This window comes from Hippocampus bargibanti, linkage group LG02 (genome assembly GCF_051943395.1).
Source record: "Hippocampus bargibanti isolate YZ-2025 linkage group LG02, ASM5194339v1, whole genome shotgun sequence".
Taxonomy (NCBI): domain Eukaryota; kingdom Metazoa; phylum Chordata; class Actinopteri; order Syngnathiformes; family Syngnathidae; genus Hippocampus; species Hippocampus bargibanti.
In genome coordinates, this window is record NC_142735.1 from 16,699,630 (window position 1) to 16,720,000 (window position 20,371).

Here is a 20,371-nt window from a genome sequence, read left to right on the forward strand (position 1 = left end):
GAATTGAATGTGTGCCAACAGCATTCAGACTTTGTTGCTGATGGGAGCTCAAATTCAGAAAGAGTGCAGAAATACAGTACAAATATGCTCTCGTATTCACGGAAGCGTATGATTGATGATTTCATCGCAATAAATTTGCAAACATGTTTATCCTGCATGTGTGTGTCCATGGGAAGCTACGAAGCATGGTGGAGGGACTAGGAATAATATCTCCACTTATATATTTTCATATATGATAATATCAATGCCTTAGTTCAATAGAGTATGGTTTATCGTTTATCGTTTATCGTTAAAGCCTATTCAGAGTAGGCATGATGTGGGGGACAGCCAGGTCCAATCACAATTCAAGCAGGAAACGAATAACCTTTTCCTAAAACACTGGCCAGTCACTGACGTAGTGCACAAGTTATGCTTAGAATATCTTGTTTTCTATCCTTTCACTCCCACCCCAACCCCATCTCTCTTCAATTGCTGCTGTGGACTGCAAATTTCCCCATTGCGGGACGAATAAAGGTATTCTGATTCTGATTCTGATTCTGAAGTGGCACACTCGTGTACAAATGCAGCTTTCTCTTTGTGCATCTGAAGGTCTCCACACACACACACACACACACACACACACACACACACACACACACACACACACACACACACACACACACACACACGTCCATCTAACGAAAACCATTGGCGCGTGAATCAGATAGCATTTACCGTCCAAGGTTTTCTTTTCAACCCTTTAAAATCTCTCTCTCTCTCTCTCTCTTTATCTCTCTCTCTCTCTCTCTCTCTCTCTCTCTCTCTCTCTCTCTCTCTCTCACTCCAGTACCCCCATCCCCCACTCCTTCTCATCATTAACCCATTAAATCACTGAGGAGAAACAGTAATGGATGGATGCCATTTAGCAACTTTACCACCAATACATACTTAAGTCATTTCACAGAATGAAAAGATAGCAAAAGTCAGTGAAGCCGAAACTCTAAATGAAACCCCTAAATGAGTTTTTCCCTCTCTCTGCATGCAAATGTATTCAAAGCAGACAAGGTCTATTCAATCTTAGGTACTGATAGAATTTGGATTTGATTGGCTGAATCTCAAACTGATTTATAACCTCGTCAACATTTCAATTAACGTGGATTCTTTTTATTGATTGGCCATATTGTGGCAAAAAACGTTTCGTGCAAGTCAGAAAGGGTGCTATGTTAGAGATCATCTTTCTGAAATGTCAGGTGTAAATAGATTCTTCTCACATATTTTGAGGATAATATGCTCTACAGCAGGGGTCGGGAACCTATGGCTCGTGAGCCATATATGGCTCTTTTGATGATTGCATTTGGCTCGCCGATGCTGTTCATTTCCGGTTTGGACGTTTTTTTGATTGGATGATACTGACCTATGGCCGTTGATGTCGAAAAAGGTAAACGCCCCCTTTTAAATAAGCCTGACGAATAAAAAAATGGAGGATTCGCCTTTGTGGAGAGAAAAAGTTCTGCCGTAATTCTAATTTGCAATGAAACAATACCATGAATGAAACAGTTGAATATCAGTGGCACTTTGACAAGCTCCATGCTAATGTTAGCATCAATATACTTCAGTGATTGACAGCCGAAAGCTAGCATGCAAGCTAATGAGCAGTGTGCAGGCTTGCTAGCAGTAACTTCGCCAGCAAGTTGACTTTCATCCCGATCGTTTGGCTGGATCTTTTTTACCAATCATAAGGAGCGGAAAACTATTCATGCTAACGGTGAGTACTATCACAAAGTTATTTGAAAGAATACATTTTGACATTTTGTTGAAATCGAGTGTGTGTGTGTGTGTGTGTGTGTGTGTGTGTGTGTGTGTGTGTGTGTGTGTGTGTGTGTGTGTGTGTGTGTGTGTGTGTGTGTGTGTGTGTGTGTGTGTGTGTGTGTGTGTGTGTGTGTGTGTGTGTGTGTGTGTGTGTGTGTGTGTGTGTGTGTGTGTGTGTGTGTGTGTGTGTGTGTGTGTGTGCGTGGCTCTCACTAAAAACATTTCTAAATATTTTACTAGTATGGTTCTCTTAGTCAAAATGTTCCTGACCTCTGCTGTACAGTATATTCGCCTTGCAATTTTTGAAAAGTAGCGATGGACTTTTTGGTGTTGGGTTTATGCCCCATTAAGCCATTGTGATCCCTCACACGAGGTTTCCACTTTCTTAGGCACTTGTTACACATCATAGATTTATTAAAGAATTAATAACAGCACTATAAGTCCTTCTACTTCTGGTACTTCTTTAATTCGAAAGATAAAGTAGGAGAAGGAGAAGAAAAAGATGAAGAAGCAGACCAAGAACAAAAACAACGATAGTCAGGGGTACAACCACAGCCACAACTGTAATAAATGAAGTGTTCACAAGTAAAAAAAAAGGCTCACCAAAAAAATAAATAAATAAAAACATGATAGAGTGAAGCCACAATGACCACACTGCAAGTCGTGACGTAACAATGTCCGTCCATTTTCTAAATCACTTGTCCTCATCAGGGTTGCCGGCTTGCTGGAGCTTGTCAGATGAATAATGTACTGGACATTGGGAAAGAAAACAAAAATAAGAGAATGCCTTTGACAACTTGGCTACTGATGACAGATCAATTGTAAATCAGTGAATTCCAATTTGTAATTATCAGAAGGTTCATGAGAAATGAATAGTGCAGTGGTGATTCTAAACCTTCCATGTCATTACACAGTGTACACACAAAAACACACATGCATGGTTCATCAGCATACCAGATACAGATAAAGGCCAACCAGATCTACCATGAACAGGTCACTGCTTCTTGCTTGACATCACACACATCCATCAACAGTAATCACACAACGTATTGGCCTGCTATTGTGATCTGATGAGCTGCTATAAATCTCTCACTGTTTCCATTCACCAGTCTAAAAAATACTCAGCTGACTAGATGGAACAATACGGTAAGAAGATATTATTGATTGTGAAATGCAATGGGGAAGCGGGAAAATAAGCAGTGTGCAGGGATATTGAATGTATTTATAGACACCAGCGTATGCTGCATCCATCAGCCAAACAAAAAGGGACACCACGCTAAAAGAATTGTTAGTGAAGCAGAGGAGAGAGGGGGAAGAGTAATCAGTATGGGTAGAGGTGTTGGCTTGTTGCTCTAAGTAGGTCAATAAATGATCCTCCAGATCCTCTGGTTGGTAAAGACCCAGGCGTAATTAGTCCCACACTGGTTTACCTTGAGACAACACTTGCCTCTGTAATCCAGTCCGGTCTGGAACACAAACTAAGGTTCGAGCCAGTTTCACGGCGAGACAATTGTATGGCCGCACAGATAGTATTTTTGTACGCACAGTCACTCCAGAGAGCAGCATGTAGAGATGCGAATGCTTTGTTAGAGACATGGCGAGGGCAGGATTAAAGCGCCCTAACTGAGCTGCCTACGTCAAAGGATCAGACTCGTGGGCATAATTCACGTCACGCTCCCTTCCCTTTCACAATGCAGGATGCATGTCACAGTCTTTTCATTCTTATCAAGTGGCACAGGATGCAAGGTATCTCAAAATTTGACAGTCCCAAACAATCTTCACAATATGGTAAAGCGACAATTTTAGGAATAATCATTTATCCATTAAATTGCCCCAAAACTTGTAACTGCAATTTTGAAATCAATGCATTTTACAGCTCAGTTCGATATGATTTTGTTTGGATTTTTGTCAACACTCATCCCAAACAAGGTAACATCCTCAACAAGCCTGTGAGCATGAGGAAACACACTAATGGCTTCATGAATCAGAATCAGAATCAGAACCATCTTTACTGCCAAGTATGTAGAACACACAAGGAATTTGTTACCGTTAGAACACGTTGCACTAGTATCATCATCAAAAAAATTGCAAAGAGGCACTATACAGCTCCATTTGGGCTACTGTCCAAAGAGTTAATGGCTTGGGGGAAGAAGCTGTTTAAATGTCTGCTGGATTTGGTGCGCATGGATCGGTAGCGCCTGCCTGAGGGGAGTAGCTGGAAAAGGTGGTGGGCAGGGTGCGGAGGGTCCAGTAGGATTTTCCGCGCCCTAGTTTGGATTCTTGCAGTGTGCAAGTCATCGAGAGTGGGTAGGGCGGCATTTAAAGCAGAAGGCTCTGATTCAATATAACTCAGTCCCATGTTAAATCAAACCAGCAACAATTATCAAAATTTTCTACCCAGCAATTTGATAGACTGGAGCTCATGCGCTCACCGTAAAAACAGAAGGAACTCAGTTTTTGTTCTCGCCGTTTTCGTGCTGCGTTGTACCCATTTGTGTATTTCTCCCCTGAGTCATTGGACAATTTGGTAACAGAAAATGGTCTATGCTCCGTGTCAAAATGGGCACGTAGTAATTTTCATGCAGGGGCAATGAAGTACTACAATGTGTTGGTGAATTTGTTAGACACCTTACTTTTCACTAGGATTTCATGCATCACCTCCTGTGCATCTGCAAATTTGCTCACAAAAAGTAGATTACACTTTAGACTTCTCAAAAAGAGTTTTAATTTGCAGCACGGTGTGAATGCTCCATTATACCAATTGTACCAGAAAAAAAATCAATCAAGATATGTGCTTTGCTGTACACTTGTGCACATCATGAAAATACCCTTTTAAGAACATTCTCGTCAGACCTCCTACTCCTATTACAAAAATATCAAATTACATTCAGTGTTTCAGTTGAGAATTGCTGAAAGTAAATCTTGTGTCAATGGGACCACTGATCCGGTTCAGAGTCATGGATGCGAGGGCCTTTACCAACTGACTTTGGAGGAAAGGCAGACGGCATGCTTCAATGGGTGACAGTCAATTTCAGGGCACATAGTGCCTATGGTTCTAACATGGATGTAAGGCAGGTGAGCCATAATACAATCGGTGACAAAGAAATTGTGAAATAATAACAATAATAACAATAAATTAAACCATGAATCAGTATATGTCTGTTTGGAAAGTGTACTTTGCATTCAAACACCTTAACAGCCCTTAAAAAACAATGACAAATTGCTTCAATGTAAAGCAGTCAGTATACAGCATATAGAAAAGGGCAAGTATACCATCCACTCAACATAATTCTGTACACAACCATTAATAGTCTAAACTGCTGGCCATAAAAGTTAGCAAACTCCAACGTGAAAATGTATAATTTCTTTTAATATTTTGTGGCCCCGCCATTATGTTTCAGCACCGACTGAAAGGCAAGGCACTTCATTCCAATGTCCTTAATAGAAAAAAAAAGTTTGAAATATTGCCTGTACTTTTTAAAATGCACTCAAGAGTTTGACCAACGTCGTGGTACAAATTGCGTTTGGTTTGACCTTTATAACTCGACTGTAGAACACATGCAATATCTCCTGCAAAATAATTCATCTTTCTTCCAAGAATATCACAGCCTCCATTTAGAGCCACATTACAATCAAGATCAATTAAAACTTTTAACAAACCCTGCTGCTAACTGACTGAAGTTGCAGCCATATACGATTAATGGGGTTTATTACGCATTACGAGCTCCACACAAAGCCAGAGTGCATCAAGCAGCTCTTTTCATGAGAGGAGCATGACTCTTTGTAAAGATCTGATGTGAACAAGCTAATTAACCTGCTTTCTCCTCCAACAGCCCCATGAGAGCGAGACTGTGTCTTTGTCCTTTTGGGCACGTGTGTGTGTGTGTGTGTGTGTGTGTGTGTGTGTGTGTGTGTGTGTGTGTGTGTGTGTGTGTGTGTGTGTGTGTGTGTGTGTGTGTGTGTGTGTGTGTGTGTGTGTGTGTGTGCGTGTGCGTGTGCGTGTGTGTGTGTGTGTGTGCGTGTTGGGCATCGCCACGCTCCAGAGAGGGAGGGGTGAAATAGGAGTCACTGCCTCATTTCTTCGACTTCATTAAAACACGCTGAATGACTTCAGACACAACACGGGACAGACGTCTGAATGAAGCCGGTGATAGAGTTAGCCACACATGAAACACCAAAAGGTTTACTAACCTTTTTTTGATGATTCTGCATGGAAATTGGAAATAGAATGATGGGAGGAGCGGTATATTCATGGAGCAGGAGATGGGGGTGTTGGGACCACGATGAATTTTAATCCATCGATAAAACAAAAGCTGCTTCTTGTCTTCTGTCTGAAATCTTTTCATCCCGTTTTCAAGGGCGAAGGAATCAAAGACAAGATGCTGTGCAGGAGGGCTGGGCATCATGCTTCTACAGTGACAATCAGGATTACATGTGCTGCCCAGTACAGACACTTTCATCAACTACCAAAATGCACCCCATTTTTTGAGGTCACCGAGACCAAACATTGCTCAGCCTTCTGGCTAGAAGCTTGAAAAAACAAATCACACATGGCTTAGCCATCGTTGCAGCTCAACCATATATATATATATATATATATATATATATATATATATATATATATATATATATATATATATATATATATATATATATATATACATATATACATACATACACACATACACACATACACATATATATATATATATATATATATATATATATATATATATATATACCAGTGACGTGCGGTGAAGTTCATGGCTGGTGAGGCACTGACGTCATCAATGACGTCACCGCTCGTCTCTACTTCTTATTTGAACGGTAAGTGTGAAATTTCAGCGATTTTGAAAAAAATCCTAAAACGGTGAAGTTAAATGGACAAGAACTTTAAAGTACAAATCACTAAATACATCTAACTGTTTAATTTATTTTTTCATTTGATATTTCCATGACAGCTTTCCATGATGACAGGTGAGGCACTGCCTCACCTGCCTCCAATGACTGCACGTCACTGATATATATATATATATATATATATATATATATACATACATATATATATACATACAGTAAAGTCTCGTTATATCGATATTCAAGGGAATCCGAAAAAATATCGATATAACCGGGACTATCGATATATCCGACCCTGTTTGCATGTAATTTTCTCCGTGCGTGCATAGAAATAGTATCGATATAACCGGGACTATCGATATATCCGATATCGATATAACGAGACTTTACTGTATATATATATACACACACATATATATATATATATATATATATATATATCTCATCTCATCTCATTTTCCGTACCGCTTATTCCTCATTAGGGTCGCGGGGGTTGCTGGAGCCTATCTCAGCTGTCTTTGGGCACGAGGCGGGGGACACCCTGAATTGGTTGCCAGCCAATCGCAGGGCACACAAAGACATACAACAGTCACTCTCACACTCACACCTAGGGACAATTTGCAGTGGTCAATCTGCCTGCCATGCATATTTTTGGAGTGTGGGAGGAAACCGGAGGACCCGGAGAAAACCCACGCGGGTCCGGGGAGAACATGCAAACTCCACACAGGGAGGCCGGACCGGGACGCGAACCGGCGACCTCTGCACTGTGAAGCCGGTGTGCTAACCACTCGACTACCGTATATATATAAGTATATATATATATATATATATATATATATATATATATATATATATATAGTATATATATATATATATATATATATATATATAAGTATATATATATATATATATATATATATATATATATATATATATATATATATATACTTTTTTTTGTAATCACGTAGCTGCAGAGCCTCGGGTATACTTTAATAAATTCTCATTAAATTTTCATGGAGGTGCCGACTTAATAAGCAGCTAATCAGGGCAAGAAAGCAGCTGCAGGATAAGGAGTGCTACTTGCCCCAACTTCACAGCTTGCCATTAAGTCCCCCCCACCCCTCCCTTCATCTCCATCACGCCCATACTCACACTTGCATTATTCGACTGGCACTATGTGGCGAGGCGAGGTGTTATGAACGTTTCGTGTTGAATAATGGATGGGACTCAAGGGTATGGTGGACAAAGTCTTTTCATGCCGTGGTCCTAAAGTGTAGCCCCGGGCCGTTTGCTTTGGCAGAGGCTAGTTGAGCTGCTGTGGCTCTCATAAGCGGGACCAATAAAGATTGGGAGCTCTCTGATACGGGGATCTGCCTAAACATTCATTTTTGGGTCCACATCACACGGCGCGTTGCAGTCATATCAATTCATAAAAGTCAAAGAAAGGGGAGCAAGGAATTCTTGTCCTACCAAGAGATCGTTGATTCATTGTTCCGTGAAGGAAGAAAAATCAATTCCAAAGCAGACATTAGGATAGGTCCTTCCTCAAAGCAAGGAAGCTATTAACATCAATGTATTTATTTATTTTACCCTCTTAGTTGAGTAGTAGATTGATCACTTGTCTGTGTTGTATACGCATAACATTAAGTCAAATGTGCACATTAACAGCTAGACATGCTGTCATGAATCCCAGCAACATCTATCCGGATGCCATTAGCGATTGATGTGTCATCTGCAGGTGGCTGCTGCCGGGTTTGGTAAATGAGACCATAATGTCATTTTGCTCCATTGAAATCACTGTGACGCTTTGACAGGAGGCGCCTAAAGTGACTGTGAATGTCGAGGTACAAGATATTTCGTCTCATCAGTGTAACTGCCCACACACTCAACCAGGCATGGGATTGGTGTGAGTCAAAGGTCAGCGCCATTGACATCATTAAAATCTGACAACATTACAGGCTCTTGCTGCTATGGACAAGCATTGACTTGTGAGGGGGTGCAGGGTGGGTGATATCCCCCTCAAGCTCGAATCAGAGACCTGTGTATGTGTGTGGTCTGAGTAGACTAGGCGCGATGGAACATGTGTGGGTGTGAATCATGGGGGACGTAGACGTAGATGGAGGATGTAGACACAGACACCGGCTCTTGTACTCTTTGGCTGTATAGTCTGACTTCATACCACTTAAGGCTAGCAAGCAAATAGATACATGCACACCCACTCATGATAAATGAGCTGTGACAATCATCAATTAAAGCAATAAAATGTAACAAAAGTAGGCCCGACGTGTTTGAGAAGCACAGATGGGTCACAGGCTGGGCTGTCGTTTACAACCTGTATCCTTCTCATTCACTTTTGACAAAGCAAGCAAAAGACTGCGTCTCATTTTAAGGAGCTGTAATGGAAGACCAACTGGAAGAAAAGCCAGTATTACAGCTCCATGAAAACAAAGATATCCATCGCATCCACCCTCATTCAGCCAGTAATAAACTGCAATGACATAAAAACCCAGTATTTTAATCTTTGACACTTTCGTGGTATCAGTGTGGCTTCTGATTCACCCAGCAACAAAATCCAGGGATTTAAAATGCACCAAAGATGAATTCATAAACATGCAAAAAATAAAGTAAAATTAAACAGTGGAATGAGTTGCAGTGTGTTAATACCAATTAAAAACAATGATAAATATTGCAACTAAAGTGTATATGGTATGTAATATAAAGTTACTGTGTTTAAAAAAAAACTCAAGAACAAAACTGATAAAAATGATGCATGACTGATTGGTCCACTTGGTTAATTGCTGCAAGTTAAAGTTATTATTGTTATTATCTTACCCGTCCCACTTCAGCCATGAAAAGGTACAAACCAATCTGCATAATTAGTTACATGGAAGCAGAGCAGCCCTAACGAGACGAATCATTTGAATGAATGCCCTTAGCTGAACTTAAATCAATGCTTTTATGTTGAGCAAGCAGCTTGCCAAAGTGATTGGTGGAACATGAGGGAACAATAACCATCAAGCAGCTAACATACATACATACACACATATATATATATATATATATATATATATATATATATATATATATATATATATACATACATACATACATACATACATACATACATACACACATATATATATATATATATATATATATATATATATACATACATACATACATACATACATACATACATACATACATACATACATATATATATATATATATATATATATATATATATATATATACATACATATATATATATATATATATATATATATATATATATATATATATATATATATATATATATATATATATATATATATATATATATATATATATAGTGCCACTTAGCAGTTTTGTTTTTTTGACGACGATACTAGTGCAGCGTGTTCTACCGGAAACAAATTCCTTGTGTGTTCTACATACTTGGCAATAAAGATGATTCTGATTCTGATTCTGATATATACATAAAGCAGCGAGCAGGATAAAACGTAGTAGTTTGCCTCAAGATATATGTCATTTGTTCTTCAGGAGCTTTAACGTCATCACATGTTCACAATGGACTCATTGGAAGATTTATCCTCCTTTGCTGAGACGCGTGTGCACACAGATTAAAGCCTGGCTCATGAATCCCAAAATAACCTGACTGGACCGCACCTCATCCTGTCAAATTCCCTGCCAGGAAACTCACTGATGATGCTCGATGTGGTCTTGTGTCATTGCATTCGAATCCCTGCACAAATATTGATTGGCAAATCGGTCCTAACACAACCACGCAATGTCAGGATTTAAAATACCTTCTGTTGCATAGTTGTGGTCGCGAAGAAAGCTGCTGTTAATTTTTCGGGTGTCGCTCTCCTCCTCCATTGAAAAATCGGCTGCTTCGAAATCCTGACAGCGGCAGACCTCTCTCCCATCCTGGCCCGGTACCGTCAGAAGGCGGACCGTGGAACAGGCGGTGCGCTTGTCATAGCTCCAGATTTGCGGTGGAACGACTGCGATCGAATAGTCGACTCACTCAGCTGATGTCTCCCGCGCCAAGACGCATCAAACGCTACCCGGTGGCGCTCCTACTTTTTTTTTCTTCAATCGAAACTCTTCCGTCCTCTGTCTTGACCTTCCTCTCCAATGAATGAAACGCCCCACAAAAGGAGAAAAATGCCAAGCAAAGCTGCGGCGGCGCAGTCGTAAATCTCTCCTCGAGGGTTTGATTTTGGGTATAGGATGGCTTTGCTGCCCCCCCCCCCCCCCCAGAGGCAGCGGGGCTGAGGAGATTATGCGTCAAGACAGCTCGCTCACGTTAGCAATTTCCACATTGGCCACCTCGAGGAAGGTTCCTTTACAATTCCTCCCATCTCAACATCGTCTTGTTGTTTTAATTCGCGGGGCTGACTCACTCTGCGTGCACATAAAAGCGCATACACCCATGAAGGCTAGCGCGCTCAGTGCAACCTCCTCACTTCGGCAAAGGAGGACCCTTCCCATGCAGGCTGGCACGCGCTCTCATACTGCAAATGTGACGCGCGCGCAATCTGATATGCTGAGGACTGGCCAGGTCGCAGGTTGCCTCATAAACCCTTTTCGACCCCCCACATCCCCGCATGGGGAAACTACTCTCACCACACATTTCTCCAAGTGAGTAAAAGCTAATGACATGTAAAATACATTAATTCATCGTGGAAAAAGTTAAAAGCTGAGGGGCACAGTGGCAGTTATCTTTTGGGGCGAAACCTCATAGGTCTAAGAGTGCACCTTATTAACTTTCACATACCTTAGGTTGGTGTTGATGCTACAGTAACAGAACAAAATGCAAAACAAACTGCTTAATTTTAGTGTAAACGGAAACCAATTTTAATATTTTAAAATGAAACATTATCAGAATAAATACTTGTTTTTAATGAAAATGTACCAGCAATAGTTAGTCTTGAAAATGAAGGATCCAGTGAAGTGCAACAATGACATTTTAAACAGTATGATTTATGATGATATAAAAACAACACTAATGACTGGCTTTCCCTTCATAAATTCTGGGCAAGTCGGTTTAAATTCTGCTTCTAATTGTGTTTGCATTAATCTTTTGCCTGTAGAAGACATGTACTGTTTTTGCTGACTGACGGTCCAACTTTGGTGCCAAGTGCAAGTGGAGTTTTCTTGAATTCGATATTTTGAGACTTTGCACAGGTCAAATTGTGCATCACAGGGCCGTTTCTCATTTGCTTTAAAATCAATGCGGCTGGAGGCATAATACACCCAAGTACACTGTGCTTGACATTGCAAAAACAGAAATAGACTTACTGGAGTTCATGCCAGACATTGGCGGTTAAACTGCAAAATCTGTCATCAACCATACACGCAATGGCCGCAAGTAGAGACGGCCTCATACCCAAAACAATCATTCTCTGAATTGTTTGAACTGTGTCTTTGTGAATAGAAGATTTAAAAATAAATGATAACTAACGGATATAATTTCATAATAAATTTAATTTTGTCTCCCAAGAATATTAAAAACATGCAGACCACAGAAACAACAACCTGCTTCCTCTACGCTGATACGAACAGCATTTTCATTCCACGCTTTGTAGATGTGCATGCACACATATTTGTTTTTGATTCAGCCACTAAAGATAAATGAATATTTGTGGCAGTGTGCAAGGCTCTATTTTTAGATTTTCTGAAGAGACACTCACAACTGTACTTGTTCAGAAAAAGATGGAGGCTTTCAGAGGAGTAGATGCTTGCCATTGCAGAAGAGTATTCAAAGAAATGTATTCAAAGAAATGGAAGCATAAAAGCTAACAACCAGACATGGTAGAGGAACTTGTATAAAAAAGAGCATGCCGATAAAAACAACATCAAGAAAAAAAACAAAGGAGCCCAAACACTGATTAATTAGATTAGTAGGACTAGCGTCCGCCCTTCTTGAGAGAAAGATCCCATTTAAGGTTTAATAACACCGCGATGCGCCTTCTCCTGGATGTACCATAATCTTTGGTGCTTCGTTGCGAAAAGCATTTGTGTGAGCATCCCTGCTCTTATCTACTCAATTCAACATAAATCTCTCGACTGTCACAAAAGGACAGGGTATCACCCTTTGCGCTATCCCCCAATGCACAGCAGCAATAGTAGTAGCAGCAGCAATAAGGGGATTGGGACCCCCCACCCCCATGCCTTCTCGTAAATGCATTAGCTCTCTAATCCACAGGACCATTTGCACATCAGATCCTCTGCTCCACTTCTAATGGGAATCTGGCTGTGAGGAAAGCAGGCTTTCAACCCCCTGCATCCCCTGCCCCTACCCCCACCCCCAAAAAAGATGCACCATCCTACATATGCTATTTTACACACCATCACCCTGCACCTTCACTGGAATACATTACAGGGCATTATCTATGTGGGGCATAATGAAAGCGGGAGGAGGATTGTGAGGTTGTGTGCTTCCCTCTCAACGGTCCTCGGCTCCCCAAATGAAATTTGCAGAAAATCGCTTCCATCCTTGACCTCCCGGATCTGACTGAGTGGTCCGCGGTGTTTCACGTCTCTATCAATATTTAAACAAGATCTCGGAGGGACAATAAGAGATACTCTGCAACTACTGAGGAATTAGATGAGTTCTAGTTGAGCTGCACAACTGAATGGAATTGAAATCATTTAAACAATGTGTTTTAAACAAAGGAGTCACACACTTGGACAGTTCATTGTTATTTTTTCAGAGGTGAGAAGTTTGGCGTGTGTGACAGACAAATAAAGGGGCCGACGTGTGTGACGTATGTGAAAATGCTGCTGGATTCCAATGTCTTATTGCATGTATGTATGTGTGTGTTTGTGTGTGTGCAGGTAGGTGGGTAGGTATATATATATATATATATATATATATATATATATATATATATATATATATATATATATATATATATATATATATATATATATATATATATATATATATATATATACAGTGGGGCCTCGGTTTACAAACACCTTGCCTTACGATATATTCGGTTTACTAATTTATGAAAATTAAACCGTGGATTAAGCGCTACTTTTCGGGATACACACGGAGCGCCGGCCCACCACGGCTGGCGGAGTATCTTCGGCGGAAGAACACCAACGCACACGACCGAACAGCGCCCCAGCCGGCCTACCGTTCCACGCCACCTTTCTGTGAGTGCACACATCGATCGTCTCCAAAGATTTTTTTACAGATACTTTTGCTGTTATGGGACCGAAAAAGACCCCACCACAGGATCGTGTTCAGCCGAAGAAGACAAAAAACAAAATTACCGTCGAGGAGAAGAAGGATATCATTGAAAAACACGAACGAGGTGTGCGTTTGTCTGATTTAGCGGCCCAGTATGGATATGCTGAGTCCACCATTGCTACCATCCTTCGCAACAGAGAAGCTATTAAAGGTGCGTGTGTTGCACGGCAAATTCATTCTGATATTGTCATGCGGCAACCTGGAAGTTCACCGTTTATTGATGATTTTAAAGCGAGCAACGGATCATTACTCGTCATGGTGAGACAGCCAGTTCTGACAGTAAAGATGCCGAAGCCTACAAAAGATCATTCCTCGAAATGGTGAAAGAAGAATTCTACGTACCTCAGCAAGTATGTAATGCAGATGAGACTGGCCTTTTTTGGAAAAAGATACCTAACCGGACTTTCATGACACAGGTAGAGAAGTCTGAACCCCATTCCATCAACAACCATAAAATCCCTCTCTCTCTCTCTCTCCTCTCTCTCTCTCTCTCTCTATATATATATATATATATATATATATATATATATATATATATATATATATATATATATATATATATATAAAATCCTCCTCTCACCCCTCATGGGTGGTGTCTGTCCCCCATTTTAGCTCGGGTCCTCTACCAGAGGCCAGGAAGCTTGAGGGTTCTGCGCAGTATCCGTGCTGTTCCCAGCACTGTGCTTTTCTGGACCGAGATATCCGATGTTATATATATATATATATATATATTCCCATCAGCCCAGCTGTTATCGATCCACGCCAAGCCCTTGTAGTCCTCTTGAGCCAGTTCCAAATGTGACGACACAGAATGGGAACCGGACTGAAAGGAAAGGGGCTCAGAACAATTACGCTGTTCCTCGTAAATTGGCCCTCTTACATGACCTAAGATCGATAACCATTTTCTCATGAAGGACATGAAGTTCTGCATCTCACGGCTCATTGCTCCCTCCCTCACATTGTTCAATGTGCTGGGTGTCTTCTGGGTAAAGACCTGTGACGGCGCGGCCGCCGTGCTTCACCCTTGCACCGAATACTCAGGGGGGCAGCACGCAAAAATTGGAAAGCGTGTCCTCAATTCTCCCCGATAAAGTGGATTAAATTAGATTCTGCCGGTCCAAACGTATCGGGACAATCAGTGGGCAATGATATTTTAGTCATGCCCAATTGCTTTCCTTGATGTGTGGTAATTGCTTGATTCGGGGATTCCGGTGCAAGGGCGCTGTCTGCATACCAAGCAAAATAAGTTCATGTGGTAGGTTGGCGTAGGCATATCGGCAGTTACAGCACACATTCAATCAAGATTTCTACCAGATAATGTAGAAAATCAGTTTTAGAATTGTGGGTCTTTAATCATAAGATACATATATATAGATATTATTCACCAACATAAAAGCTAAGTTGACATGTCCGTTACTGCTAAATAACTCCACGGCACAAGCATGAATCAATGTTTGGCTACGTTCTTTCATTGGAATTCATGATTTTGGACTAATTAACTAATATTTCAACAGGCAGAAACTCTTGTGTGTGCTGTGAGTTGGCGCTTTTGTGGTGGTAAAAAATGGAGGTGGTCTCAAGGCAAGGCAGGAGTGCAGCTATGCCCATAACAAAATAAAGTTAAGCTAAGCGCTATATAGAGCAAATCAATATGAATTATTTTGTATTGTAAGCTCCAAAAAAGGAAACAAAATGGGAAATATTGTCTTTTCTTTTTTGCTTTGCAAAACTATCCCATCATGACTTTGTGTGGCTGGTGGAGCAGTGGTTTAAGCTAAGTTAAATTTAAAACTTACATTAAAAATTAATTGTCTTCACATTTCCCATTTTGAAAACATTGCAAGTGGTTGTTTCATTGTGTCTGTTCTGCACATGAAAATATTTCAATACAGCAGACAGTAATCATCAATTTTACAGAACGCCAGCACCACATTTGATTCTCATAACAAGTGGCACAATGTTCTCACATCAGCTGGCTGTGTTTATAAATGTATTATTTTTGTAATGCCTGAGTGGGTCTGATATATGTTGTTGCTTTAAAGCCCAAAAAAAACATACAATTAAATAAAATCAGATTTTAGTTCACTCCCCTCGCTCCAACTCCCATGCCGCTAATTTTGATCAGCTGAAAATTGTCTGATCCTTCCTAATTTCCAATCACGTGACAAATTATGGCAGAAATCAGTGCAGTCAAATCACAAATGTTAAATATAGTAGTGCAAGAGGTCAAAGACCACAAACCTCAGGTCGGCCATATTTTCATGAAAATACATTCTTTATTGATGCCATTTGGGAAATAATTTAGATGGCAGATATTGAGTACAGCATTTTTTTTTTGGCGGTTTTGTATCGATTAAATGAAATATAATGTTCATGATGCGACAATCAGAGTTAAAAACGCCAACAGCTTATTACATGATTTCCAGGTGGCAGACCTCTCTGTTATCAAACAAATGAGGATCATTATCATTCAGTATCATGAGATTTGACCAGCATGTATGCGCTGCCTACCATCAACTATGCAACCCACCTTGGCTTAAAAAAAGAGCTCAACACATGGGGGTAATAGGATTGCCCTGCCAGTCCATCTGTCAGGGGACTGAGCAGCAGCAAAGCCCAGTGACCGAGCACCCTGGCCCGGATCCACCTGCTCAGTCTGTCCTGGCTTTGCACTTTGCATCAGAGATATTTACTCAGCATTAAAGCCTAACCCTTGTGCGCACATCCAGCCAAGTGTGTAAATCATAGTAAAGGTGTAAGTGAGAAAAAATGAGAGTTTGTTCGCTTGTAAATGAGATGTTATGTTAATCGAGTACAGATGGGGATGCACGGCAGTCGTTGGTGAATGAACAAAGCGTGAGTCGAGGAAGGGTGAGAAGATGGAGAAGAGAAGAGGAGAAAGATAAATTGGGAGGGGTCGATAGTTTTGCTGTGGGCTTTAAATCAAGCCTACAGGCTGTGCAGAAACCAGCAGGCTTTACTCTTGCTGCCATTCCAATTACATCAGCATGTGACTAATGCTCCATTGCACAGTGTCCTCAGACCAGCAGGATTGGATTTCTTCTCCCCTGACTCTCTTTTTCCCCGCCCCCAAAACCCACCCTCCTCAACTCCCTTGATAGTGAATTAATTGAAAAGAATGCAATCATTAGCTCAGGATGTAACATTCTGGGACAAAATTCATCAAATGAATGGATTGTACAAGTGTTCTGGGCTTCAAGTACCCAGCGCGCCCAACAAAACATTGGCAGTAAGGCATACATTGACAATTAGTCTAAAGGTGAAAAGCACACACACACACACACACACACACACACACACACACACACGCACACGCACACGCACGTGGTGGGTTCGTAGAAATATACACTCAACATGCTGAGGGGAAATGGTGCCAGTTAAGCGGGGAGAAAAATAATTTCATTGTACCTCTCCGGTTGCTAGGAAACAGCAACTCAGTTGGCATTGCAGTGCAGTACAACAGCTGTCAACATAATTGGACAATTAACATCTGAAAATGTCTTTATGTTGCTCATATTCATTTTAATAAAGGCCCAAATGTGTCCCAACATGTTTTATACCGGAGGGGTTAATGGGCTGAATATGCAGTACATGTTCGTAGAGGAATGAGCTTTCATCAGTCAAATGATTAGCAACGCGTTCAGGGTAAAGGCACAGACAATGGTCAGAACCATTTGTGTGTCTCGCAGAACACAGACAAACTGCACATGTTGGTGTGGTATATTTATCCAACAGCACTCTTCTATCACTGGACGGGTGAAAGAATGCCAAGTGGAAAGTAGGTTAAGTAGGTTACAGCGTGAATACAAAGACACCTCCCCATATAGTATATGTGAGATCAAGAAAACACCCGCGCTCACATTTCAATCCGTGGACAGGTTGATGATTTGATGACATTTGGATAATTTAGAAAAAAAAAAACATCCAATAATATAATACAATAATAATGGGGAATGTATAAATATATTTTTTTAAAATAAATATAAAAACTATATATAATAAATAAACAAATAAATAACCTAATTTTATTTGATTATCATTCATATTTTGCTTGAAGTACAAAGACATTTGATTTTTTTTCAGATAGACAATGAATTCTACCTTGTATTTACAAAAAGAAGTGCTGTATATTCCAGTGTATAAGGCGCACTGGAGTATAATGTGCACCCCCAAAGAATGGTGATTTTCAAAGTTTTTCCATATAAAAGGCGCACCGGTGCGGCCCGGTAGTCGAGTGGTTAGCACACCGGCTGCACAGTGCAGAGGTCGCCGGTTCGCGTCCCGGTCCGGCCTCCCTGTGTGGAGTTTGCATGCTCTCCCCGGACCCGCGTGGGTTTTCTCCGGGTCCTCCGGTTTCCTCCCACACTCCAAAAACATGCATGGCAGGCAGATTGACCACTCCAAATTGTCCCTAGGTGTGAGTGTGAGAGTGACTGTTGTATGTCTTTGTGTGCCCTGCGATTGGCTGGCAACCAATTCAGGGTGTCCCCCGCCTCGTGCCCGAAGACAGCTGAGATAGGCTCCAGCAACCCCCGCTACCCTAATGAGGAATAAGCGGTACGGAAAATGAGATGAGATGAGAAGGCGCACCGGACTATACGATGCACCTTCAATGAGTGAAAAACGTTTTCCAAATACAATATTTAAACAGTGTCTGAAACTCATGACAAAAATTTAGTGGACACCCGGGCAGACAACCGATTTTTCACAAGTTAAAACACATAAAGATGTCTAACCGCCCAAAAAAAGTAAAAACATTGTTGCGAAGTTTAAAGGGTTTTTTTTAAATTAAGGAAGTACCAAGCATAAATGCTCCCTTGCCTAATTTATGGTAAATATACGTTGCTGAAGATTTTGCTTCAGTTGACGTTTGTTGTCATGGTGTACAATGCAACTTGTGCGTTGTGTTGTCTGCTCAAAGCGACTTGGCCTCCGCTTTCTCAGCGGCTTTCAAAACTCTGAGGTACACTTTTCAGTCAGAGTGTGGTCCGAAGCAAGCTTCTGATTGGCTACCGGCGCCCAGTATGCAAATTGCCAAACAAACGTTTGTTTGGCAATTTGCATACTCTGCACCGGCAGCCAATCAGAAGCCTGCTTCGGACTATACCCTGACTGAAAAGTGTACAGTACTTCAGAGTTTTGAAAGCCGCTGAGAAAGTAGAGTCCACGCGGCTCGTAGCGTTTTGTTTGTAGCTTTTGCTTTATTTAATAAAACAAACGTTTGATTTGAAAAAAAAAACAGTTTTTTTTCTTGAAGAAGTTTCGGCCGTCCGGGCCGAGACATTGTGAAAGTTGTACGCCCAATGTAAAAGTTGTACGCCCCGGGCCACCGGGCAGGCGGTATTTCAATCACTGATATAAATATATAAAAGTTTTTCAAATATAAGGTAAACCACATTATAAGGCGCTGCACTAGAGCCTGTGGTTACACACTAATTCTACAGGGGGGAAATGGAGTCGTGGCAGCTGACAGTATAGTTGCGAGAGTAGTTGTGGCTCAATATGACTTCACATATAAGGCACAGCTGCGTATAAGGTGCAGGGTCATCTTTTGAAGAAAATCAAGGCTTTTGGATGTGCCTTACTGCCTTACTGCCTACACCAGAAAATACGATAATACAGATAAAAGTGTGATGCCCGCTGCCACGTTCCCATGCATTTAATTGTGCAACAGTGTCAAAGAGGTTTTAACTGAACCAAACCACTGTTCCAACCAGCCCCTTGTGACCAGAGAGCATGAGCAGAGCACTGCACCTCAGCTCAAAACTCGCGCACGCACACGAACACACACACATTTTGAAAAAAATAGTCAGCACAAAGCACTTTGTCAACAAAAAGGCAAACACTTGCAAGCACATCTCATTTTGAGGCTGTAATCGCCAAGAAATCCCATTTGGCAGAGCAGCTGTCAGCATGGATCAGAGATAGGCTGTAGTTTTGGTGCCCACGGGGTGGCAAGCTGTCCAGTCACACTTTTCTCTTCCGTAGGCACGCATACAGTGCCGCAAATAAGTATTGGCGCTCTTCAGGATTTGCGTGTTCTTTGCACATTTATCCTATACAACGGTTTCAGTTCGTCAAACCAATTTCATTACCACACAGAGACTACCAAAAAAATACAAACTAAATTACATGTATTAAGTCACAAAGAAAACTATTATGTGAAAATGTAATTGCCCCCTATGTTAAAATACAAAATGACTGTGAATAAAAACGGTTTTGGGAAAGTTCAGTTTTACAGGTGACATCCATGCAAGTGTTAAATGAAGAAATCTCATAAATACAATCTGTCAGACAATATGGAGCCAGATACAAAAAAAATCAAGAAAAGAAAGCATCATGCCACGATCCAAAGAAATTCAAGAAAAAAAATTGGGGGAAAAACTGATGGGAATATATCACTTTGGAATGGGTTGCAAAGCAATTTCTAAGACT

The 20,371-nt window shown here is 40.9% G+C and overlaps 1 protein-coding gene across 2 annotated transcripts in view; it reads right to left on the reverse strand.

The window, feature by feature from the left end:
• Window positions 1–20,371, reverse strand: part of ppp2r2ba (protein phosphatase 2, regulatory subunit B, beta a) — a 48,579-nt gene that overhangs the window by 16,907 nt on the left and 11,301 nt on the right. The window contains exon 1 of one of the 2 annotated variants that reach the window (XM_088989672.1): window positions 10,455–11,112. The exons of the other annotated variant lie outside the window; for it this stretch is intronic. Within the exon in view, the coding sequence (XP_088845798.1) occupies window positions 10,455–10,524 (70 nt within the window). The 5' untranslated portion in view covers window positions 10,525–11,112. Of the gene's footprint in view, window positions 1–10,454; window positions 11,113–20,371 lie in introns of those variants that run through there. 2 annotated transcript variants of the gene reach the window in all.